At 47.9% G+C, this 26370-nt stretch overlaps 1 protein-coding gene and 1 long non-coding RNA gene across 3 annotated transcripts; one reads left to right on the top strand and one right to left on the bottom strand.

The window, feature by feature from the left end:
* Nucleotides 1-19905: 19905 nt before the first annotated feature.
* Nucleotides 19906-23745, bottom strand: IRF2BPL (interferon regulatory factor 2 binding protein like). 2 transcript variants are annotated; one of them, XM_064460451.1, is made up of 2 exons: nt 21450-23745; nt 19906-21228 (listed from the first exon to the last, which is right to left on the bottom strand). In XM_064460451.1, the coding sequence occupies exons 1-2, from the start codon at nt 22868-22870 to the stop codon at nt 20670-20672; spliced, it is 1980 nt and encodes a 659-aa protein (XP_064316521.1). In that variant the 5' UTR covers nt 22871-23745; the 3' UTR covers nt 19906-20669. The 2 variants fall into 2 exon arrangements, with proteins under 2 accessions (XP_064316521.1, XP_064316520.1); XM_064460450.1 differs by having other exon boundaries at nt 19906-23745.
* Nucleotides 23746-24316: 571 nt separating this feature from the next.
* On the top strand, nt 24317-26335 carry LOC135315011 (uncharacterized). The gene is made up of 2 exons (XR_010374435.1): nt 24317-24817; nt 25313-26335. It is a non-coding gene; the product is annotated as an uncharacterized LOC135315011 (long non-coding RNA).
* The last annotated feature ends 35 nt before the right edge of the window (nt 26336-26370 follow it).

The following is a 26370-nucleotide window of genomic DNA, read 5'->3' on the forward strand; positions in this document are numbered from 1 at the left end:
TTGCCATAAATTGCATCTGGTGGTTGGAGCTACAGCAAGTTATTAAAGCGACTGCATTAAAGTCATAATTCAGCAGGTCAGCAGCATGCTCTGCAACCCCTCCTCCATCATCTCTCCCAGTTCTATTTTCTGAAGGGACTGAACACCGGTGGCCTGATTCAGCTCCTGTTGCTGCACTTGGTGGCTTTTTTCCCTGGTAGGGGAGGAAGAGGGGAGGAAGAACAGGCGAGCTCATGCTACTGAGGTAATTAGCTTTGCAGAGTCAGGAGGAGATGATGATGCCCACCCAGGCCTGGCGATACAGGAGAAACCCTGCTTCCCCTTTCCAAATTTAGCTTTCCCCACATAGCAGTAGGGTGAATCCCTGGCTCCAGGCCCCCTCATGCTCTGTAAATTGTTCTCCCAGCTTCCTCACTGGCCTGGGAGAGGCAGGGACAGAAAGCGAGATGTCAGCATACCTCAGGGATGGGGCTGAAGAGAGAGGAATATATGCTGCTCGTGCCCGATTGGACAGAGGGACGAGAATGGAAACTGCATCCCACAAACCCCAAGATGGATGCCGGAGCGGGGGCTGTAAACAGCCAGCTCAGCGGAAAGCTCTCACTATTGAGGTCGGAGGCTGGCTTGGAGGTGGCAACACTGGCCTCACATTTTGTGTCAATATATCTGAGCAGCTCCCTGCCTCACTGCTGTGATGAAAGCTCCCTTCAGGTAATAGCTTCCATTTCATTTTCCCTTGTAAAAATCCAGTCACATACAACATTAGTGCTAAAAGGTTCAGGAATCCTCAGCAGCTTTTCTGATAACAAGTTTGTGCATGTGTGATTAAAAAGAAACTTGTAGGGGAAAAACCCACAAACCCCAAAACTAAAGGGAAAGCAGATTTTCACCTCAACCTCCCAGAATCCTCTAGAAGCAGTGCCTTACTGAAAATCAGTATTTTTGTTTTAACTGAATCACCTTGCAAAGATCCTTCTAAACATCCTCAAATGCAGAAGGTCACCATGATTGGAGTTTGGTCACTTTCTGTTTCGAAGGGGACAGAAGTGCCCTGGAATCACCTTGCACACTCGGAAAGCACTCTAGGGCACTGTTTTTACTGGCCTGGCTGTGAGGAGCACAGCAGGCCACAGGGCACCTTCCTTTATTCAGATGCTAAATATTTTCTTAATGAATGGAAGGAGGAACACTGAAGCTGAAACTGCTGAGATGACAAGCAGGTGCATGAGGTTGGTCACTCAGTGATGCCAGCTGAAGAAAAATACCAGGTTTTCAGTGCATGTTCGTGGATGTGGGCCTAGAAAACAGCACACAAGAGGGAAAAAACGTGCACACCACTATTCATTTAGCAGCAAAGATTCCTTGCTTAAACCAGACATGCAAATGTGTATTTTTCTGCAGATTGTATGTGTTAGAGACACTCTGATTTTTCCTTCTGTTTTTCCCTGCAGTATAAATACGTACCTTGCAGAGACTCCAGCAGAACACTGGGGGATGAGTTTTTTCTGCTACCCAGGCTCCACAAAATTGTCACACAGCTCCCTTGATGCACAGCCACACTTACACTCACACTATGGAGGACAAGTAGAACATGCTACTGTCTTCTGGGTCAGGGTTTTTTATTCCCATTGAGATTTTATTATAGGCTTGAGATTGTCTGAGAATTAAGTCCACTGCTTGTCTACAGAATAGATAATGGCAGGGCGAGCTTCCCACATCACTGCCTCCTGCCAATGCGGCTCAGCCCTGACCTGGCTACCATTCATGACTGGACAGAGTAGAGTTCATTCTCTGTATTCCATTCATAGTCACTGGCCTTTGCAAACAAGGAGGAATTTAGAATCCGATTTGATTGGGGTTTTTTTTTTTTTTCAGAAGAGAAGCCAACTAGCAAACCAAGGAGGAACTGAGCTGTGAGCCACTAAAATAATTAATTTTGAATATATTTCCTGTATACAATGTGGAGGTCAACAACTTTTGAGCACTAGTGACCCAAGGAAAGTAAAGAATGAATAACACAAAATTAAAATGTGAGCTATCCTGTATCCGCATGAAGCTGCTCCAAGCTTTGTGTGTGGCATCCAGCAGGGCCACTTTGGAAAGGGAACACTCGTGTCACTGCAGCCTCGCTCTCTAGCATTTACTAGAGCAGTAGATTTTTGTAGCTGCGGTGACCTAAGCACAGAAGAGAAGTGTGTGATGGGACAGCTTGTATGGTTGAAAGCTTGTCTGTATTTCACAAGACTAAAAAGCTGAAAAAAGATATTGCCTGTGTCTACAATACAATCTGCCTCTCTACAGCTTGCCCCTCATTCATGTTTGCGGTCTGTGATTCTGTGATTCCGATAATGCAGCAGTTCAGACAAGCACTAGGCATTACAGCTGCGATTGCTGTATTTATTATTCCGGATACCACAGCAATGAGACAGACATTCCTATGTGAGTTCTACGATTTTCCCCCAAATGTGAGGATATTAGTCAAACTCACATCACAATGCGAAAATAGTAGTCCGCCGTATTTCCAGTGTTATTTCCAGCAACAAGGGGGCAGCAGGGAGCCTCGAGCAGAGCTCGGAACTGAGCAAGAGCAGACGAGCTTCAGCCCCTTATTTCCAGCCTCCTTCGGGCAGCGATGGAGGAAAGCCCACTCCTTGAGGACTATGATACAGCCAAACCCCAGGAGAATACATGGGGTCTTACCGTGTTTCTCAAGCAGACGGACAGGGAGTGTCCTGCTAGGTCTCCCCAGTATATCTCATACTCGTTTCTAAAAGATCTGACAGTACAAATCATCTTTCTTCATCTAACGTTTATGCTGTTTCACCAGACTCATAAGAGGCAAGCTAGCCTCCCCAGGATTTAGATTGTCAAGAAGTCAGTTGCTGATCTTTCATATATAGAAATTTACTTTGCAAATATACTGGGTCTCACAATTCAAGTGGGTTTTGGGGTAGAAACCACCAGTTCAAACCTACAGGTGCACCTGCACCAGTGGGACAGAAGAACCACGAATGTAATTTAATTTTCCACAGGATTCACCACAGGGAGTATCCCTAGCAAATTCTCACCCCTCTGGCTGCAGGGGTGCTGGCTGTCCACCCTCCTCGCAGCCAGGGGTAGAGAAATCCACCCATGGCCACCTCTCCACATCCTCCCCTGAAATGCCACACAGAGAAACTACATGTCAAATGTCTCTGGCATTTTAGAAGCATTTAGTGCGTACAGCTGCAAAAAACTACTTGCAGAGGCATTATAGACATGCTTGGGAAATGCACAAATGAAAGGCAGCATGTGTTTATTCCTACTGTTCAGACAAAAATGTAGAGTAATATTCAAGAAGAAATCTGAGGGCAGCCTCACTGAGCAAACTACAGTTTAGCCAGATCTAGAGCTGCTGCCCTTCCTCGCAACAGGGCTTCTCACTAAATCACAGCAGCTGTCCCTCCAGCGCCAGCAGCAGCCGGGAACACAAGGAACCATTTTTTCTCTCTTTCCAGCATGGAAGCAACACAGGAAAGTCACAGAGCAGCACTGAGTCAGGGCTCTGCGGCACAGTAAATTTCTGAGGCTGCCTGGTATTCTAGGCACATCCTTACGGCAATAACTCCTCAGCATCATATCCCAGCCAAGAGAGAATCTGGAGCAACTAAAAATACAGCCCCTGCATCTCAAAAGCTTGCACACAGCAAAACGCTGCCTGTGACCTCCACACCCTTCTCTCCCAGCACACACACCCAAGGCAGGTGGTGATCAGCCCCAGCCCTCAAGGCAAGGACGAAAGAGAGCACTCTACGTGGTGATGGGCATTACAAAGAAATTTAGGAATAAACCTGGGCATCTGGTAGGAAGGAGAATTTCTCCTTGCCTGACTCATGAGAAGAGACAGGTGGGGTCTGCATTGCCTTGGTGTTTGAGGGGTGATTATTTCTCATTTTGCTTTGTGTGGTGAAACACCCCAAAGATTCTGGCATTAGCAGGCACTATAAAGCTTGAGGACACCACAGCTGTGACTGGATTATTTATAGCTCTGCTTTTACATTACCAGCTCCAAAACATCACACAAAGAGGAAGGTAATGAAATCTCCACCTCTCCAGCCGTCGCTCTCTAATCTGAAACGGCATTTCCAGGAGCCATTTTCACTCAACCAGGGAGTCTAGGAACAAACACATTCTCACCCTCCCACTCACTGTCAGACAGCCCCACAACTGGCACGCACATACACAATCACACACACATTCATTCTCTACATTTCTCACCGAGAGATACAAAAAGTCTCATGCATTTGCAGTTTATCACATGCAAACATACACATCTCTTCCCTTTCAGTCACGCAAATGCACAATCGCAAATGCATTCTGGGTTAAATTCTATTTTCACTTATGCTATGCAAATATAAAAGCTGAATACTTCAATTAAGATAACAGATTTACAACTGTGTAACCGAGATCAGAATATGGTGCTGACTCTCTCATACATAAATTTCCATAGTTGCTCCTGAATTTGTCTTTTTCCTCAGCCTCCATGCATTAATCATTCAACATTTAAATCAGCCATCTACTTGCTTCTTTTTGCTTTGTCAATGAAAATTGTTCAGCATTAATTATAAAACTCATTTTCTACTGAGGTTTTCTTGGCTTTTTTTCATTAGTGGGTGGAAGTGTCAATTTACAGTCATCTTGTTCTGTCTTCAAAAATACCCTGTGTACCAGCTACACTGCAGAACACATTCTCTGTGTAAGAGCGCCTGTGAATGTGTGTGCGAGCTTGTGAATGTGTCAGTTTGTGAATGTATATGCAAGATTGGGAATGCATGTGCATACATGTGCCTATGTAGAAAAGATATGGAGATTGTGTTTGAATTAGAAAGCCTAAATGTTTCTCAGGCTTTATTTTACAGTTTGAATTTTAACCCCTTTCTGAATCTAAAGATTCTCATCCTAGCGATACCAATGATTCCAAGTTACAAAGCAAAGAGTTTATGGCAACAGCAAATGTGTTCTAAATCAAATATATTTGGTGACAACAATACAATACAGATCTAATATTACATAATGGTAAAACCTCTCCAGTTTTGCTTTCATATTTTATAATCAAAAGGATTGGACATTCCTGGTCCAGCACACTGTACAATCCTGCAGTACAAAACCAATGTGAGTACCGCAGTGCACATGGTAAGATAATAAACCAGTATGCTGTAGCCAACAGCACATAATGAGGTAATAAAGCAAAAAGGCTAGAGGATTTGGTTTAAATAGGAAATATTTTAGTCTATGGACTGAATACGGTAAGGCGGAGGCTGACTAAACTTGTCTTTGCAGGTATGATTTTCACAACTGTGAATATTTTACTCCGTTACTACAAAGCAGAAACTATACCAGCACATAAATGCTTTCCAGTCTTTTCATTATACTGGGATGCTGCAACCTATATTTAACCCAAGGCAAGGGATGTACTCAAGAAACCATTGTCTCCTTGGCAATCATTTATCAGTTATATAGAAATGTTAGACCTCTTTAGCTGCCAACCAGGGATTACAAAAACCGGGGAAAAAGGCAACAGGAGAAAGCTGTATCTCTCTGCAAAAATATATTATGAACCAAAGATGTGAGTCAAGAAGCTAAAGTAATCTCCAAGGCGACAACAAAAAGATGAACAAAGCAAATGCTGTTCCCCTTGTGGGGTTCTAGTACAAGTTTGCCCGTCCTGGTACAGTTATGGCATCATCCCCTTCATGGGGGCCTTGCTTTGTGGAAAGCGATGGTTCAGGCAACCGGGTATCTGATGTGCCGACTGTCTCCCCTTCCCCCAGATCTTAATTCTGTCTGGGCTGGTGGTCACTGACATGCAGTGCCTCTTCTGTATGCTCTGCACTGCTGAGATGGACTTGCAGTTTCAGTTCAGTTTCACAGAACTGCTGCCCACCACAAAACCCTGCATTGCAACAGGCAGTAATTGCCTCAATTGCAGAAAACACCCAAAGTAAAAGGCTCAGAAGAGATCAAGAATGGAATCAATCCTGAACACTAAACTGGGGAGGAACGGGAAGCTGTTGAGAGGAGGAAGTTAATATTACCCAAGCTATATATGTTCTGTGAAAAACAAGAAACCTTCAATCTCCAGGACTATCAGGCAGTGCTTTTCACTCCCACTGAAAAATTGGAAAATAGAAAGTGTCTTTTTACTCTATGATGGAATGAAAATAAGTAGAAATAACAGTATTTAGTCAAATACCAGAGCATCTCTCTAATCTAACAGAAGTTGTGCTTTAGCTAAACACTCAAGAGAGTGAGCTGGGAATACAGCCCAGGGTTTGGGTTTATTTATTTTGTAGAGAGCTCTGCATGTGCTGCTCTGATGAGGTTAGCACACAAACAAAGAGGCAAGATACTCTGTTAGCCAAGCAATGCTCTCTCCCCCATTGACAGAACAGGAGGAAAAAGGTGAGTTTGATTCTCATTTACATCAAAACCGTTTTGGATGCCTGAGAGCAGAAAAAAGGAGCTCAAAGTCAAGTCTGCATTAGGGAGCACTTCTCCAGGGTAGGTAACCTGGGAAAGCACTACAAACGTAGTTGGAGCTTACACAGGTGAGCCATGCTTCTGCAGTATCAGGAGCAGAGGAGCAGGCTCACTAGGTGAGGAGCCTAAAGAAGCTATGGTCCTGGCTCTCCCATGGCTCCCCATGCAAAGCACAGGCTTCCAGTCGCACCATGCAAAAGTGCTTTGCAACCCTCCTTACCTTCCCCTTCCCGCCTGCCACTGTGTCATCCTATGAAAAGTAAAATTTACTCCAGCTTGTCACCATTTCTTAAGTAAAATAACCTATTCCAAGAAAAGCGTAAGTCTGCCATTATAAACACATCAACAGTAGAAATTCTTACTAGCGAAGCTATGCTGGTCAGAAATCAGCTGATACCATACCCATGTCAGCAGGGCTATGACAAGCCTGACCTTAGATGGACAGAAAGGTATTTTGTGCCAAATTCTAATTTACACCTATAACTCTTTACAGTTCATCTTGGAACTTTACAGGCATCTTGGAAGGAACACATACCATACCTGTTTTGACCCTGCTTGCACTTCGTACTGGTGTGAATGAGAATTTGGAACTGTGAGTCCATATGTGCCTCCAAATTGCTTCTGATTTTTCTACATGCTTATTTTGGTAGTATTTGTCACCCATGTGTATGCAAATAAAGCTTGCAGAGGAGTTCTGAGTAATAGGGAGAAAACAGCCTACCCCTGTTTATTAAACTACAGCTGATGCCACAGTAAAAAATGCTGTTGGTAATTTTAGTTCCCTTCCTCAGGGACACTTCCTGCCCTTCCACATCATTATGAAAACTGCTGGTGACAATGCGTCCGAGCCCAGTACTGGGAGCTCCTCACAGAGAACCATAATGAAACAGGCTCCTGAGCCTGATTTTTTCTTTCTGCTAATCTTCCAGGTCCAGATCTTTCTGCTCTTCCAAATCAGAGGTGAAATGCATGACATGGCAGAACAAATGGAGCTTTTCTATCCCTTGCCCATGGTCTCCTCCTAAGGTCACATAATTTCATTCACAAGAACTGTCAGTCCAATTCCTTTCATAGCCATGAAATTACCTGAAAAAAATTTTAATGCACTTGAATTTTAGTATTGTATTTTCACACTTTTCACCTTAGGTTTCATTGTCTGTTAAGCCATCTTAGACTTCGAAAGCCACATTTCCTTCTGATTGATTCTGGCTTTTTCCACTTGGCAAGTGTCACATTTTTCTGTGATTTTCTTATGGCATTTAAAGCAACAGGATCTCTTTCATTTACTTATCTCTCTGGGCATTCACATCATTGCTCATTTCTCAAGAAAAATGCACAGCTCTTTTTGAAGGGTTACTGCCCCTTCAAAATTTTTTAAAGAAGCCAATCTACTTCATCTGACCTCCAAAACTGGTGACAAATTTTGCTTTTTCCTTAAGTGAAAATTCTGAGTGATTCAGATACACAAATTCAAGTTTTCAGCCAGTCTACATATTAGGCATATATTAAATTTGAATGAAATCATTTGCACATGTGCAACCTACATTTATGCATGCAAATCAGGCAATTAGGTACAAAATTACCTGATTTGCATACATAATGCTAAAACCGAGCAAGTAATATGCAACAAAAACATATTCTATTAATATTATTTTCTTCTGTTCAGAAATTAGCTGCAGCTAGATTAGGAAATACTCAAGATTTTCATCACTCAAAATGATTAGTCTATTTGATGAACACTTCTAGGTCTACTGATGTGCTGGCTAATTACATATATCAAATGGTATCGATTTTGTACCATGTTTGGTAACTTATCATGATTTTACAATAAAATGTGCAATTCCACCTTTTTCACATTTAGAATTTGACTTAAAATTCATTTGCACAAATAAATCTTGAGTGCATGAATATTGAAGCATCACAACACAGATGCCCCCAAAATCTGCTTTTGAATTCAAATATTCGTTGAATTTTTTTTTTGCTGTTTGTGCAATCCAGCTGCTTTTCTGTGCAAACAGATATGGAGCTGCTGTAAAAGCAGCTGCATATGTAGAAAAAGAAGCCAGTGAAAACAGAGTCTGGGCAGTCTAGAGGATATTTCCTACAGGACTGCAATTGTAAGCAGACAGGTCACACCTCATAGATAATGAAACAAGAAGCTTCCCCTCGCCACAGCAACGCCAGAGGGGCCTGCCTTACTGGAAGGTAAGTGCATACCCTGGGAGGGCTCTGGTGACACCCTTGACCCTGACCTCTCCACTCCACTGGCTCTCTCTGCCTCCCACTGCCTTACTGCTCTGCACATGTACCAACACACTTCTTTTGGTTTGCTTCCCTTTGCTGTGCTCTGTCTTGCTCAGAAGGCAAACTCCTCAGGCACAGACCTGTCCTATTTGTCTACAAAGTCTTATGCATACTAAGGGGCTGTAGCTGTAGAATAAATAAACAATAACTGCACTTCTGCTGTGGTGCAGAGACAGTTTTGCATGTCTCTAACTGTTCTCATGGGCTTATCTCCAAAACCCTTTAAGCGGTTCATTATCAAGATGGGGTCATCAATATTCTTTCAAATAAGGGCAGGTCTTTGGTTCCTGAAATGGCTGTACAAAGCTGCACATAGTGATCAACATGTCATTCCTCATGAATCCTGGAGTTTGCTTTCTGATCAAAGATGCCCATTTTACAGAGGTGAGCTTCCAGTAAGTTATCCAATGGCAATCAGGTCTTCCTCCAAACATTCTAGTACTTTTAATTTAAAACTAGGCAAAATGCTGAGGAAAATGGTTTCCTCACAGTGTGTCAACTGCATATGCCATAGATTTCACCTGGTACTATCTGGCTCATCCACATATCACCAGCATGCCAGCTCCTACTGGTCTGATTTTTTTATGCTCAAACACCACTTTCAAACTTTTCAACAACCCCTCTTGTTCTTTCTCCCTTAGTATTTAAATTGTAAGCTTTTCTGAAAAGATCATGTCTTTGTCTTCTAAAAACTATGTTGCACACCTTTGGCTGATACAAAAAAATAACCATAAAGGCCATCAAGATATTTTACAAGATCAACATTTAAGAGCCGTCATCTTGTGACAACCGTGCCTCATTTCAGGAACTTCTCACTGTTTCTTATTCATGGATGAAGTGGTAATGAGGGACTCTTCACCTCATGACCTATGGATCAACTATCTTATTTATTATATTTCCAGTGCCTTTGCTGCTCTGCAAAGCTTTGCTGCTTATAACTATGCAACCATTTGGCTCTTATTTGTCAGTCATAAAAACAGCTTCAGAGCATCTCCCAAGCATTTAAAACCAGAAAACTCTGCATGTCTCCCTCTCTTTTTCATCCCCGCCTGCTGAAGTACAGAGCTTATCTAGTTTTCCTTCCTTGCCTTTGCCTCTGGCACTTGTTCATACTTCATCCTCTATTTCAGGCTAAGGGTCTCCGGGTCTCCAGATCTCCTTGACACATGCCCCAAAAGAGGTACATTTTCATTTCTTGATCTTTCCTGACAGCAACTATTCCTTCCCACACTCCGCCATTTCATTTCTGTAAGGAAATAAATACAGTAGCAAGTCAGCACCACCTTTGTAAGCTCAAGAATTTGTAGGAGGCACTGGAAAGCCATGCAGGCCAAGAATATAAGTGTATCTTTAAGTAATAAATATTTCAAGATATGGAGGTAATGAACAACAGTTGTTCTGTCCCAAGTAAGGTGTACTTCATTCTAATCCTAACATCTATCACACTTTCAAATAAACAATGATACTTAGAAAGGACTCAGGGCCTTTCATCGTTCATGTTCACCACACATACCTAGTTTAACCTCATGAATTCCCAAAGAGGGAAAAAGGATTTTGTAGGAGATGCTGTGCTTATACAATATACAAACCTTTCTTGATGTATTTGCAAACATATTGCTAAGTGCAACCTGCCTCTCTAAGGACTCATGGACCTGCAAGAAACCAGCTATGTAAAGTTATGGGACCCAGCAGGGAAGGAGCCAGAGGAATTAAAGAAAGGACTTAGTAGTGGGAGCAAATTAAATGGGTGGGTTTGTGTGGTTTGCCTTGCTGTGGCAAACAGGCCCCTCTAGCTATGTGTTCAAAGAGGGACAAACTGCTGACTGAATGGACTTGGGACCCTGAGACAGAATAATCCTTGGGGAAAGTAAACCAGAAGCTTGTGCACCATGAAGCACGTTGACAGGCAAATGGACTGTATCACTAAGAGAAAACTAGAGCAGCTAGCTACATAAAAGATAATGGCAAAACCAATAGGTTTGATATATCTCAACGGATTCTTCTGTGACAAATGTTGTTTATCTGTTGCTGAAAAACCAGCAGCACACCGGGCACTCCTCCTGCAGAGTCAACAAAAGCAACAGGAACTGCAGCTTGCACCTCAGCAGGAGAGATTGCTGCAGTGTGTGCTGACATGGGGTCTGGAGAGTACTGCTGGACTGGCAGAAGGTAGTTTGGGCTGGCTTAGCTCTGTGCTGATGGAGAAAAAACATTACCCTCAAATGCCCATCTGCATCTCTGAATGCCTAGTGCTGCTGGTCTGAAGGCTTAAAATTGAGTAGCTACAGAGCACCTCCCCAGCGAGAGGGGGCCATGCAGCATAGAGAATGTAGAGCTATTTGGCTCTTGTTCTGGCCAGGCTGAGACTGGCTCCAGAGAAAATACTGTAATTGCATCTGGGCTGCATTACATTCATGGGGAATGTGCTCATTTATAGCGATCTAACAGCCAGGGAACATCACTACCTGTGTGTTCAGAGATGGGAACAATAGCCTTGGAATGACATCTGCCAGGTCTGCTGCTAGGGCTTAAACTGATTGCCACTCTGGGCACTCCTCTGCAAGTAACATGATGGAGGAAATAGAGGTGGAGAGAATGAATTCATGTGACAGACTAAAGCATTCTGCTACAAAAGGCAAGGAAGACTTGTAGCTTGCTGAAAAGCTTTAGAAGAATTGTTAGTCCTGCATCAGCTTGCAGAAGGTCCTCCTGAGAGCAGGGAAATGCCAGTAATATGCAGCTGGCATGCGCTTGCACACATGAAGGGATTGTTCACTGGAGCATATATATAGATATGTGCCCAGCATATATAGATACGTGTCATGTGCCATTTGAGCCATGGGTGGAGGTCTGTTCAACACAGCAGCTTCCTGCATCGGGCAGCCAGAGAAAGTCTTCAGTAGTGAGTGAGGGGTGAAATGTTGAATTCAGACTAAATGGCCTCAAATTGTGTGGGAACTCCACTGCTGCCCAAATGAAAACTCAAGAGAAGTCTGGTGACTACGTTGCTAGGCTTCTTTGGGGAACAACAGCCAAAAAGACTTAAGAAGCTTGGTGAAAAGAGCTACCCAGGCCCAGACACCTTTAAGCATCAAGGAAAGCTGGTGTATCAGTATGCAGACTTGACAACCCTGAAATGAAACATCATTGAGAATTCTGTGTGGTAATGAGAGAGGTCCCCATCAAACTGTAGAACTAGCTTGGACAAGACCCTGAGGGTAATTGTGTGTGTGCTGCTGAGGACTGATCCCTTAAATGTTTGCAGCAAGTAATATGGTGACTCTCACAGCACTGGGAAGGAATCAGGTGACTCTACGAAGAGTTCATCTGAGGAGGAAACTGTGTGGAGCAGGTGACAGCCTACAGTTCCTACAGACTTGGACCAAGATACAAGCACAAAAGGCCTGCTCTGAGCAGACAAATCATGTTGCTCTGGTCTGGTCCCTTGGCTCTAAGGTTTGAAGAACTTGTACTGGCTTCAAGCAGTTGCCATCTTTTCTGGGCTGGAGGACAGACCCAATGGCTATACAAGTGCTGGGCAACTGAGGAATAACACAATAGCATTTACAGGCTCTGTGCTGGAAGGATTTTTCTCCTTAAAATATTATAAAATAAATCTTTAATTTTATGTAACTCCCTATTTGCAACAGCAGGAAGGAAATGTGAGGTTTTTAAAAGTGACTTTAACCTGATGTTGTTGTTTTCAACAAAAGTGCTATTAACAAGTGTTATTGTTATACAGTTCTACAGAGTTATGCAGTAATTGATTTCCATAGCAACATGATAATGTCATATATTCTGTATTATAACTCAGAGGGAGAGGGGATGGGAAAGCACGGAATGAAGACTACATAGCAAAACCTGTCCTGATTATTACTTGAATCTTGAATGTTCTTATTAGTCCAATTTGTTTAAACTGTGTTTATTTGTAGGTAATGTTGAGGATCCAGCCAGGCTGCACCTGCCTCCCCAGGCATGCTCAAGCATAGCCTGGGATTGCACATCTTCAAGGGAGGGCGGGGTGGGGTTCCTTCAAATGACAGAACCTTCTGTTAGGAGGAAGTTTCAAGTTGTAACTTGCAAAATATCTACAACACACTACTGTAAAAATCCAGCCATCAGAACAAGGAAGATCTAGGCAGAGAGCTGCAACTAATCATGCAAAAAGCTGAAGGGAGCTGCTCTTTGAATTAAGCATGTACAGTGCAGTTCTCAAGGAACGCTGTCATCTCTTCTAGCATGAGGAAAGACAGGTACACAAGAGCATAAGAATTTCTGCATCGTTTCCTGGTATTTAACTGTCACACAAGCCACTAGGCATCCTATCAAGGATGCTGACTAATGAATCTATCTTAGGCTGCAGGTCCTCGTTAGCACAATGTGACTAGATGTCCACAGATCACACAACCGATACTATCCCTGATGGCTGCACCTCTTGCTGCCTCCCCTCCGGCAGAAATGATGCAATGCACAGCTAAATGTGTACAGTTGGATGAACAGAAGAGTTGACTGCAGGAGGTGGGGGAGTGGAGGGAGAAAACTACTCAAAACCACAGCGAATGTTTGCCAAAATGAGCATGTATACTTACCAAGGTACAGGTCTTGAAAGGCTGCATCCTTTTGATAAGATACATGGCATAATCTTTAACCGAAGGAGGTGGGATAAAATAGATGTGCCAACTGGCCTTTCTTATCAATGCACTCTGAGTTCTTCACGAAGGAATTATCTTTACATGTGAAAGGGTGTCAAGCACATCAACAACACTGAGCAAGTAATAAATACTCCAAAATTTACTGCTGCAGGAAGACAAGAGCTCTTTCAGTTATTTTAATCCTAGATGTTTTGTACCCTCTCTTTTTATTTTACAGAAATGTTACAGACACTGAGGAAGAGAGTTCTAAGAGAAGATGTCTACCATATCAAGCTAGATCAAATAAGCCTGCAACATCTTCACGTCAGATGCCTATATTTTCCAGTAGCAGACCAGATATTCAGGCTTCCCACTCCCTCCCTAATTCTGCCCCTAGCCCTGACACAAATCAAACCTACAAAAGCACGTTGTCCTTACCCCAACTGTGTGCCAGCCTGGACATGTTCAAATGAAAACCTGGGCTACGCTATGATCTTGTCTCTTGTTACCGTGATGTGTGCAGAGAAGAGTAAGATTGCCTCAGATAGGTCCAGAATAGAGCAATTCAAAGCAACCCCCTCCTGTCTTTGATTTGGATGCGTTGTGCTTTCCATTATAGCCAAAGGGGAGCTCCTACCTCTGACACACAGGTATGCACTCTCCTTCACCCCAGCCCTTGGTATGTTGCATCAGCAAGAACAGCAACAGCCTCCGGCCTTGGAGCTATCTGAGCGAAGGACGCAGGCTGCAGGCAAATGGCCTGGCACTGAACGTTGCTGTTCCCAAACACCTGTGTCGCACAAGTGCTTTTGAGTTCAGCTGTACACAGTCATTGTAACAACATGCTTTTATACCAGAAGAAGGGAGACTAGCCGTTGGGGCAGTAACCAAAGGCCACGGTCTCCCTCATTCTGATAGGCATTTGCTGTGTGACCTTGGCTAAAACACTTGAGATTACCCATCTGGAAAACGGATAAACTAACGTAGTGACTTGAGGAGTAACTTACCCTTTCCTGGGCGCAGCCCTCAATTACAGTTTGCAAAGTCCCAGCCAGCTTTGCATAAAAACACTTACTTATGGAAGGGCAAAATGCTGTTTTGGCTTCACAACAGACTTGGTGCTGCTTCCCCAGGAGAAACCCCCCACCCCTCACCAGTCTTCAGCAGCCCAGAGGCAGACGCGGGCTGCTAAGTCAGTGGTTTGCCTGAGGAGCGAGCAGAGGCTTGCAGCAGCATGGCTGCTTTCTCTGCACATTCCTCTGGTGACGCTGCTTATTACCCAGCATGCAGATAACCCTGAGTCAAGGCTTTGGTATGAACGGCGCTGCCAGGAGCTGCGTGCTCGGAATAGAGGGTTACAGTTTAAACCGAGGTGAAGTGCCGTCCCCAGCCAGCTGCACCCTGCCTGCCTCCCCTCCTCGGCTGGAACCATCCACCCCTTCACCTATTTGCAGAAAAGGAGCTTTCCAGTCCCTCCCCTCCACCCCACCGCTCACCCAGGGATCATTCCCATTGAGAAGCTCTCAGCCTAATAGTAATCCCGACGAATTTAGCTGCTGCTAATAAATCCCACCCCTCTGCCCCTCCCAACCTGCCTCCATGCAAATCCATTTGTAGGTTACTTGAACAATAGCGGAGCTGTAATCAGCCCTCCCGTCTGGCAGCCTGCAGGGAGGGAGGGGAGGAGGATGATGACAGTGGGGAATTCTGCTCGCCTCCTTGAAGCTGCACAGACATGTTTCATGTCCCCATTCCCATCCCCTGCGCAGAGGCAGGCAAGCAGGCAGGGGATCACATGGCTGTCTAGGCCAGGCCCAGGCCAGCAGCAATTACATGCCGTGGTGGCCCTGTGCCCCCTCCCTGGCCTGGCCCAGCCCAGTTTGGTTCAGCCCGGTTCCGTTCAGCTTGGTTCGGTTCGCTGCCTCCCAGTCCCTGCCTGAGCTGCCATGCTGCACCCGTGCCAAGCCGCTCTGTGCTGTGGCGGGGTTGCCAGACTCAGCCTCCGCTCACAGAGTGCCGAACAAAGCAAAGGGCCTTTGCGGTGGCCAAAAAGTAGAGGAAAAGGCCCCCAGTGAAGCAGGCTCAGGGGAGCCCATCGCCTTGGCACCCCCAGTACTGCTGGGAGAGCAGTGCCAGCCCGAGAGAAAGCGGCAGCTTCCCATTACAGCTCTCTTTGGGAGAAGGAAAAAACACAGTCTTCTCACTGTTAAAGCTGATCAGTGTGGGAAGGGGGTGTTTTCCTGGAAATAAGTTGCTATTTGACAGCAGCTCACATCTCTGAGATTTCTTTGCAAAGGGTCATAAAAGCAGCAGTGAGTACATATGGCCTTGCAGTGCTACGGGGAGGGGTTGGGGGGGGAGGGCTGTGAGCGGATGCCAAATCAGCTGAAACCTAAGAAGCTTGACCTTCATCACCTCCACCCCTGCTCCCACCGCCTCCAAACAACCCTACAAGGGCGCATCGGGAAGGCAAGGCACACAGCAGCGAGGGGAATGCAATCTCGGCCCAGCAGCAGGCAGGGCTGTGTGTCAGTGAGAGGGGGAGAGAGAAGGACACTTCAGGATAGCTGCAGCCACTGTCAGCAATGCGCACTGATACCAGCAAGGTTCATTTTGTCAAGCCAAGCACAGTAGTCAGACTGTGCAGTCTTGAACCTACCTAGCCCCAAGTAGCTCAGCCAGTCCAACCAGTCAGAGACTGTACTGGCTGGGCAGACTGGTGACGAGCATCCTCCCCCTCCTATTCACATGTCTAACTGCTCCCTTCTGCTTTTCACTCTACAGTTCCCTGAACGGCTGAGAGAGTGGGTTTGCTGTCAGAAACTTGAAATGACATGTAACCTCCCTTGTTTCTTCTCACAGAGGCAGGTGAGCCCATTCCCAGGGAGAAGAGCTGGGTTCCCGAAGATCCGACCCCTCAGGGCCAGCAGCATGGGGCTGGGCTGCCCTGTGGTGAACACGTGGAGAGGGAGATGTTCGGCTGGCTCCTCAGAGGAGCCCAGTAGTAGCCTCACTCACTGCACACACACTTAATCCTTCTTTTAAGACATACACCAGGGAAAAGACCTTGTCTATAGTTCTTTTTGCATCACCCTATCAGCAGAGGCATTCCCCTTCCCAGTCTGCCTTACAGGTTAAGGCAGGGGCTGAAACAACAAAAGCTCAGTACACTGTTTTCAGACACTTTGAAAACAAACCCAGCCTATATCTATACAGGTAGGTATAACTATGCCCTCTGCATCTTCCAGGGGATGGTTGTAAGGACAACTATGTAGGTACAGAGCTATGTTTTGGGTAGAAAATGCATGCTGTAATGGATTCTGATGGCTGAACGCCAAGGGGGAAGCTGTTCTGCTTCAAGAATAGCCTTACAAGAGTCAGCATTACAGTGACAGTTCAGTACTCTGCTGCAAACCTACAGGATGTGTCACTTTGGCAGAGAAAGAGGCGGCTAATGCACAACACAAACCATCCTACTATGAATGGAGAATGGCTGCATTCCACAAAAAAAGAAAATGGCAAGACCTAGGGAAGAGGGAAGCTGCAAAGCGACTACTGCATAGTAAGCTAGGAACCTGAGAGCTCTGAGGAGACAAAGCCCTTTCCCTTGAGGGGAAGAAAAACTCAGCTCGCAAGATGCGTAAAGCAGCAGACAACCCTTTTGCCAGTGACTGCTGCAGCTCTGCAAAGCTATGCTGGCAGCCAGCCTATTTGAAGAGATTGCAGTTTCAAAACAATGTTAGTCCTGACTAGTTTGGAGCTCAAATGTTTGGGGGGGAGGGGGAGGGGGGGACCATGCTCATATGCACAACACTGCTAAGCAAATAAAAAAGATAACAAGGTTTGTGCTAAGTGACACCAGTTAGCATCGGTGAAGTCGATGGAACTGTGTAGTATTTCCCCAAACCGACATAGCATCTCTTCACTGCACAAACACTTCCATCTCCAACTCACACAGAGCTGCCAATGCTTAAAAAACAAACATCCAGTGACACACATGTTCTAACCCATTTCTTAGAAAATAGGCTACAAGGCTATTAAAAGAAATGTTGAGAATAATCTAACTGGGAAAAAAAACCCAACCAACCCTCCTTAGGAAAATAAACCATTTAAATACTTCCCCATTACAAGAAGGAATGAGAGCACAACAAATGACCACCTGGACAAATAAATTCACTTACACGATTTATTCAAGCAAACATTGGGCTTTACCTTAAATAGCTGGCAAATATGGGGGAGGGGAGCATTACTGATACAGAAATCAGCTGAATCTCTGTACATGAGACTCGCTCAGCATCTCCCTTTTCCTCCTCCTGAAAAAATGGTTACGGCTTGTTTGTCAGCTGTGGACATCTTCAGAAAGAGAAAAACCTATGGAGTGGGTTCAAAGAAATGCTGGCTAATACGCCCAGACTGGCTGCTTAATGAGCCAGAGTAAAAGAAAAGGTCACATGGTTACAAAAAACCTCCATACAACAAATGCCCCGTAGCTACAGTTAACTTTAATTAACTGCAATATTACAATTCAATTCAAGCTTATTTTCCACCTATGTCTACTGCCCCGTACCTTTCCTTTGCCTGCTAAAAATCAAATTGATGAGTCTCATAAGTGGGCTTATGTTTCAAAAATTCTGACTGATAAGAGCTTTTCAAGAATGCTCTGAATTAAAGAAATCCACAGAATGAGGCTCCTTCTAACTCCAACTACTGATGACTGATTTCAGGAGTGGATGTTTATATAAATCAGGGTATTCATGCTTCTGTGACATAATTACATGTTGAATAGCCATTAGTTTTTCTCAATTCACACATGAATGTTACTTCTCTCCTTGTTAGGTTTAAACTCGAATTTCATCCGTGTGTACAATTTTCTTCTCTGCCAGTCATGAGCTCACAATGTTAGTCCCCCATTCTCATGATTTAGAAATAAACTGCTGTGTGGGAACTGCATGCTTTGAAATAATTGAAAATAGGATCAGTACAAATCTATATGCTAAAAAATGTATAGGTTGCATCCAATAATAAAACATATAGGTTGGATCTAGTAATTAACTCAAAACATTCTTTTTCTGCATTATTCCCTCCAATTCATTACATACAAACAGTATATTCTGAGATTTTTAAGCACCAATACATCACTTAGCAGAAAAAAAAATATATACACACAAAGTAATTGTCTGAAAACACAGATATAGTGGCCAAAGACTGAATCTCAAAATATAACACACACACACCCCCATCCCCAAAATCGCTGGAGCACATATCTATGCAAGAGAGCAAGGATCTGTAGGCATACTAAGCATATAGTCTCAAAGCTTCTACCATCCTTTCCAGCAGGAATAGAAATGAAAATGTCTTATTAAGAACAAGCAGATACCAAATGCCATCCAGATCTTTAAAAAGTACCTCTTTATACAATTATGGGTGTTTGGCGGTAGGGATCCTTAATATTCAGCAAAACTCAGAGCTCATAACCTATGACATTTGGAACAGCTCTGTGTCCTGCTGGTCAAACTGCAAAGGATTTCTGCAGTGCAGCTGGTTTTGTTTCAGGTTTTCTATCTTTCCTCCATTTGCCTCACTGGAAAGGACAAAGTTCACATTAGGTTTGTTTGCATTTTCTAGCTAGTGTGAGGCCTGTGTATTTACTTTTCCTGTTGATCACCTAACAAGTATTGCACTGCTCCCCAGTCTCCAGAAAATGCCAATGTCACATAAAATAGTTAATTATACAAAGAGTCACATACGATCGTGGCCAAAAGGAAAGCATTTCACTTCAGTGGTTTAAGGAAGCTTCTTCAACAGAGAACACCACACAGCCCCTGAACTGTTCACCAACTCAGTTATTTAAAGTCATTGCCTAAATGGGGTAGCTACCCACCAGCTGCAACACCAACTGTAGAAGCTGTTATTTCCCACTACTTTTTTTTTTTTTTGCGCTGTGCTCAACTACAGTCCTGCCTTACCAACAGGCTACAGCTAATGCCGAGCTTCAACGACTGCTCTTAAAACCAACTAAAATGATTAACCACGTGATGCTGGTTTTTTTTTGTGAAAGAGGGCTTCATTTCAAATCTCAAGCCTTATTAAATTGCGCAGGCAATGGAAGCATCCTGTATTGCAAACACTGTTTGCAGCTGGAGAGCTGGGGAGGGGGGAGAAGGGAGGAGGAAATGAGATGCAGAAACAGTAAATAGAAAATGCTTAGTCAGCAACTGTTACTGCAACATTAAAGGTGAAATGTAAATAGGCACAGTGCCAAGATTTAGAGAAGTTTGATAACACCATCAACATCATCATCTTACTACATACATGTGAAAATGTGCGTACAAGTGCCACAATTATCACAACGAACTGCAGGCTCTTGGCATAATGGAGACTTTTAAAAAGGCAACATGGCTTGCGCATGCTGCCTAAGCTCTGAGAAAAATAAAACTTGCTACTCGAGAAGTATTAATATCAATTGAATTTATTACAATTTACTAAGCTCCAAGGCACATTACAGTGTTCTGTTAACTACAGAAATGTATAAAGGACAAACAGAGCATGTTTTTCATGTACAGCATTTTGCTCTACTGTTCAAAAGCATCCGTGCATCAATAAAAGCAAAAACAAAAAACACATGAAGATTAAAAACGTTCAGATCAATAGAAACAAACTGAAAACATTTTCCTTACAAAGTTGCAACAAAAAACACCCTCCCCCCAGAGCCATCCCACCGTTTTGCAAACAAAAAACAAAAACGAAAAAAATAAAGTGAAGACTAACACTCAGGGCTTGTAAAACATAAGCTGTCACCATTTTTGTAGCAATTTTTTTAGGCATCAACACTGGCCTTGGCAAAAAAAAATTTTTTTGTCTTTTTTTGTGTTTTTCTTCTTCTTTCAGAGAAGTGCATACATTTACAAAAATACACACCAGCAGCAGGTAATCGCTAAGGGCTATTAACTTTGTACCTAGCCAACACACTGCCAAAGAAATGAGAACAGGTATTATGTAGTAACCAAACAATATTATATTCTGTTTAACAAAAACCAGCTCTATCCTTCAAATGAAGAAGAGTACATACCTTTGTTTCAAAATATAGAAACATACGACGAAAATAATGTCTATACATAAGACTAACTTTTGCAGTTTGTTATATTCACAATTCTACATCTTCAGGAGTCTGAAGGGATTGGATTTCCTACTCAAGGGTCTCTCTCCTTTTTCACTTTAACGTCCCCAGCTAAAATGGTCGCGATCTCGCCCTGCATAAATGCCCAAGGCACATTGGAACCGACTAGGGGGCATTTCTCTCCGCTGGGGCAGTAGACTTCGCCAGTCGCCCCTTGGGCCTTGATGCTCTCTCTGGAACAAGGGAAGCAGAACTTGTGGCTGGGCACAGAGGGGCACTGAACAAAGTGGGTGTCCTCCAAGCGTTCGTGGCAAATGGTGCAGCACAGGGGCCCGCTGTTGGCCATGGGAGAGTCCGGAATGTTTTGGGGGTGCACTTGGTCCATGGCGGGGTGGGCGCTGGGGGGAGGAGGGGCCACTTGCAGGTTCATGTCCCCATTGCGGGAGGCCAAGCGGCGCTGGCCCGGCACCGAGGCGGGCGACACGGGGCTGCTGCTGTTCCTGCGGGTGGACGTGGTGGAGTGCACCGAGCTGCCGTCCTTGGGCGAGTGGGCATTGCCCAGCGTGTCGGCCACAGACATGAGCGCGGCCATGGGGGACTGTCCGTTCTGGGGGGCGGACTCGGGCGGCGTGGTCCGGTTGGAGTGAGGCCCGAGGGGCGGCGGCGGCGGCGGCGGGGGGCCCCCGCCGTGCACCGCCCCGAAGCCCCCGGCCGACATGGTGAGCTTGAGCGCTTCGCTCTGGCTGGCCATCCACTGCTGCCGCTGCTGCTCGTCGCTGAGCTTCAGAGCCCCCTCGGCCGAGTCCGAGGGCTCAGGAGAGGCTTTCCTCTTGCGCATCGCCCCGCCGCCGCCGCCGCCGCCGCCGGGTCCTCTAGAGGCGGCGGCCGTGCCCTGCGCCCCGCCGGCCCCGGCCCCCGGCCGCGGGAGACTCACCAGCGCCGTGGGCAGCATGGGGCAGCTGGCGTCCAGGTAGGGCTGCGGCAGCATGTCGGCGCCCACCAGCTCCTTGAAGAAGCGCACGGACTCGGGCAGCAGGTCCCCCAGGAGCCGCCAGTCGCCGGAGCCGTGCTTCTTCTCGTACTCCAGATACTTGAAGCCCGAGGAGAGGCCGCGGCCGAAGTCCTTCATGCAGTCCTGGTACATCTGCTTGGCCACGCCGGAGGCACTGGAGAAGACGGTGCCGGAGCCGCTGGGGTACTCGATGAAGAGCTTGAGCTCATAGTCCATGCCCGGCTTGGAGACGGCGTCGAAGGCAAAGACGCGGCCCAGCAGGGCGTGATCCTTCTTGAAGCGCACCTCGTAGGGGGTGCAGCCGGCCAGAGTGAGCAGCGTGTCCCGCACGATCTTGGGCTTGCTGGCCCACTCCTCGGCCCTGTTCCGTAAGCTCTCGCTGAGCTCGGCCAGCGCCTCGGCGTTGCGCTGCTTCTCCTTCAGCTCCCGCTCTTGGTCGCTGCTGGACACTGAGCCCGGCCGCTTGCCGCAGGCCTCGGAGGACGAGCCGCCGCCTCCCCCGGCGCCGCCGCCGCCGCCGCAGGTGCCCCCTTGGGAGGAGGCGGAGGGAGCCGGGGGACCCCCGCCGCCGCGGCCGCTCAGGCCCCCGTGCGGCGGGGGCAGCGCCACGCCGGAGGCGGCGGGCCCATTCAGCAAGGTCTGCGGCAGCAGGTTGGGGGGCACGTTCATCTGGGCGCCGGCGGCCCCCGGGGGCAGGCCGGACACCAGCCCCCCGTGCGCCCCGCGGCGGGAGGAGGAGGAGGAGGAGGAGGAGTTGGGGCTCTGCCGGTTCAGCTCCGGCGGCCCGTCCTCAGGCGGCTTGGGGAAGCCGTTGGGCCCCCCCAGCCCGTTGGGCAGACGGGCGCCGTGGCTGCTGCCCAAGCTGCCCGGCGGCGGCGGGTACTCGAAGCGGCTGCGCTGCTCCGCCGCGGCGGCGCTGAGCCCGTAGCGGTCCAGGCTGGACTGGGTCAGCCCCGCCGAGGCTGCCTTGGAGGAGGCGTCCACATGGTTGAGCTGCTGCTGGGCCGCCGCCGCCGCCGCCGCCGCTTCTTTGGCGGAGAGCGGCACTGCCTTGACGCCGACCGGCGGCGGGGGGCCCGGGGAGCGGCCGTCCTGGAAGCAGCCGTGCGCCCGCTTCAGCTGTCGGGCCGTCTCGATCACGAACTCGATGCGATCGGCGCCCTCGTAGTTGACGCAGCCCCGGCAGACGGGCTCCGTGAAGTCCCAGATCATGGCCCAGGGCATGCGGGGCAGGTCGCACAGGTAGCATGACTGTCTCCGGGACGACGACACCTGCGCGGCGGACATGGTGCTGCTGGCCGGGGAGCTGCTGCCGCTGGGGTAGGGGCTGGCTCAGTCGTCCCCCCCGGGCTGCGGGGGGGGGATGTCTCCGTACCTGATCCTGCCGCCCCTTTCAGCAGGGGGATCGTCTGCTTTCAGGTGGCTCCTGCTGCCGCAGAGGGCTTCTGCCACCTGGTCCTGCCGCTGCTGCCCCGGTGGGGTGGGAACCGCTTCTACTGCTCCTCCGGGGGGCTGGGTGGGGGTCGCCTTCTAGCCGCTTCTGTTTCCCTGCGCTCTCTAGCTCTCCGCTGCTGCTGCTCCTCCTCCGGGAGGAGGCGGAGGTGCACGGAGGAAGATGGGGGGGTCACCTTCCACCCGCCGCGGCTGCCTCGCGAGCTCGCACTTCGGTTCGTGCTGATCTACCGCCGCCAGCGAAAGAAGGGCACCCGCAGGGAGCTGTCCGGTCCCGGCTGCGGCGGCGGCTTCCCCGAGCGCCAGCGGAGCGGGAGCGGCCCGGGGGCGGCGGCGGCAGCAGCGTGGCGAGCGGCGCCGCCTGCTTCTCACTCACATCCTCGCCGCTGCTCGCACTCGGAGCGCGGGGTGCTGCGCGCCGCCGCCTGTGCCTGCGCGCCCCCTCCGCCGCGCCGCGCTCCCCCCCGCGCCGCGCCGCCCCTCCCCTCCTCCGCGCCGCGCTCCCGGCTCGGCTCGGCTGGGCTCGGCTCGGCTCGGCTGCATCGGGCGGGCCCCGCGTCACCGCCGAGCGCCCGCCCCTCGCTCCCCTCCCCCCGGCCGGCGGCGCGGAGCCCACTTGTTGCGCGGGGCGCGCATGCCCGGCGCCCTGCCCGCGCGCTGCCCGGCCCGGCCCGGCCCGGCCCGGCTGGCAGCTGGAGCGCGGCGGGGCACGGCACGGCACGGCACGGCACGGCACGGCACGGCACGGCACGGCACGGCGAGCGGGCAGCCCGCGCTGCCGGCTGTGTTTGGAAACTCGAACGCCAGATCGCGCCCTCGCCCTCCTCCCCAGTCCGCGCCGTCGTCCCTCCGCGGCCAGGACGCGCATGCACCCCGGGCTGTATGCGGGGGGGCGGATGGTGGTGGTGTGGCTCTTTTCCTGGCGGGGCTTTCTAAGTTCAAATGTCTCGTTTTCAGGATTTTGCAAACCAGCGGATCGCCCCGCTTTTGCCGCCGTGGCGGCTGCGCGGCGCCCTGCCACCGAGGCTGGCGGTGGGATTCCCGCGCTCCCCGGCTGCTGAGGCAAATGGGGGGATCCCGCCTTAATATCCGATTTCGTGTTTCTCTTTCAGTGATCCCGGTGACAGAATGACACAGTTTCTGTAAGCCCGTGACTACATCAGAAGCTCTTCCACTTTTGATTTGTTTAAATCAGCCATGTTTGCCGAGCGTTTAAGGTTGGGCTGGGAAAGCTAGTGCTGTGCGTTGCTCAAGGGTGTAGGAGAGGCCGGGCAGGTGAGTAATCGCCGTACTCTCATCTCGCTAATGCAAAGGGACAGAGGATTTCCCCCTGCGCTGGGAGAACTCACGGCTTTTTTTTTTCCTCCCTTTAAATAGCTTGCTAACATTTGCATAACACTGCTAACAGGCAAATTACTCAAAACAACTTTGGCTCATGCAAATAAGCCGAGAATTCATTTCACTGGGAGGAAAACAAAATGCACCACCACCCCGGAGCCTGCCTTCTCCCGGCCGCGGTCCCCGAAGTTGCCGGCTCCCCGCCCGCCCCCGCGGCCACGCCGGAGCCAGTGCTCGCCGGGGGCGGCTCCGCATTCCCCGCCTTTACTCTCGCTGCAGCCGGTGGCTGTTTTTGCAAGCACCGACATCGCTGTCCGCGTCCGGAGAACACCGAACTCCGACGCGGCCCGGCGGGAGGCAGCGGGCACGGTGTCACTGGCCCACGCCCGGGCCCACGGGTGCCCGCGGAGGCAGCGCGCAGCGGGGGGAGCCCTCGCGCGCTTGGTGAGTGCGGAGCCTCCCCCAGCTGGGCTGCGTTGGATGGATTTCTTTCAGTACCTCTTCCTGATTCCTTTGTTGCTAGAAACGCGGAAAAACCCGTCCATTACAGGTTTCCCTCTGTGCTTTAAAGGGACTTGGGGTTTCTGTGGCGTGGTGCCATGGCTCACGCACACGCACGCCCAGCAGCGATGCAGCACCGAGCAGGAAAGATACCTTGCATTCGGTTAATACCGTTTCAAAACTCACGACAAAAAGTGGTTGCTTTAAATAATTCGTTTCATATTGCCAATGCGTCTCATTTCCATTTTTAGCTGTCTAAAACGTTTTATATGTGTCTGGTTATAATATATACAGCTGGCAAACGAATTTGATATGTATGTAAGCAGAATTATTTTACAGGGAAGACTTAATGAAATGCATACGGTAAAGTTACAGAAATGGTAGGAGCAGATAAAATACAGTAAGAAAATCAATTCTGACAAAGTGACTTTTTTTCAGGGGAAGCCTGCAGAAGCAGCGAGTAGAGACAGAAGTGTCTTTGAATGATGTGAGTCTCCTGTATGCAAATTGGCTGAAGAAGATGCGCTAAAGCAGAGTGGATTTCACACTTAGAAATTTCACACCTAAACTGTGGACATTATAGAGGCTTCACAGAAGCAAGCTTCCAGTACGGCAGATGAAAGCTGTCCAAAGTAAAAGTCTTTGCTTCCAGCCACAGTGATTTAGTGATGGCTGCAGGATTTCCACATTAATATGACTTTACTTGACTAAACAAGCATGTGTTCGCCCTGATTCATACTGGAAGGTCAACTCCTTTCCGATCCTTTTACTGCCCTGTGTTGATCTTCATATGAGAAGCAGAACTGGGCTGTGGGAAAAGGTCAGCCCCTGCTTAAAAAACTCAGGTTGAGAGAGCCGAGGTTTTCCCCTTCATCCCGACTGTCTGGGAATGCAGAACTGCAGCATATCCTGACTGTATTTCAGTCCCCAGGTTATACAAACCCAACGTATGACAAGGCAGTCTGTGTGCTTGAACCGCCCCTCACCCTGGCTCCTCGCTCCACTGAATCCTCCTGCAAGAAAGCCCTTTTTTGGTAACACTCACCTCACAGGAACAGACTTCTTGGCTCACAAGAGCAGTCTTTATAGTGGGTGTAAATAATAATCACCGTAGATACAATCTAGCCTCAGAAAACCATTTACAGGTGCTGTCAACTCCCTTTATAGTTTGTGAATAGAAAAAGAGCAGAGATTAGCATCTGTGACCCGACCAAACTGCCTTTACTTTTACTTACAGGATACACAGTTGCGGAAATATGTTTATTTTTCCATAATGATTAAACTTTGATTTAAACTTTGGTCATGGGCACGTACTGTACCATTACGCAAGCAGCGCTTAAGGATGAAGTGTCATCATAGCAACAATATGGCCAGCAGCGGTGGTGATCTCTGCAAAGCTGATTGATGAAGAGAACTGCAATGTAAATGCAAATAAATGCCATGCAGTGGCAGCTTCACAGGAACGAGTTGTCTGTATCAATCTAATCTGGTAGGGG

Source organism: Phalacrocorax carbo, chromosome 9 (genome assembly GCF_963921805.1).
Source record: "Phalacrocorax carbo chromosome 9, bPhaCar2.1, whole genome shotgun sequence".
NCBI classification, from domain to species: Eukaryota; Metazoa; Chordata; class Aves; order Suliformes; family Phalacrocoracidae; genus Phalacrocorax; species Phalacrocorax carbo.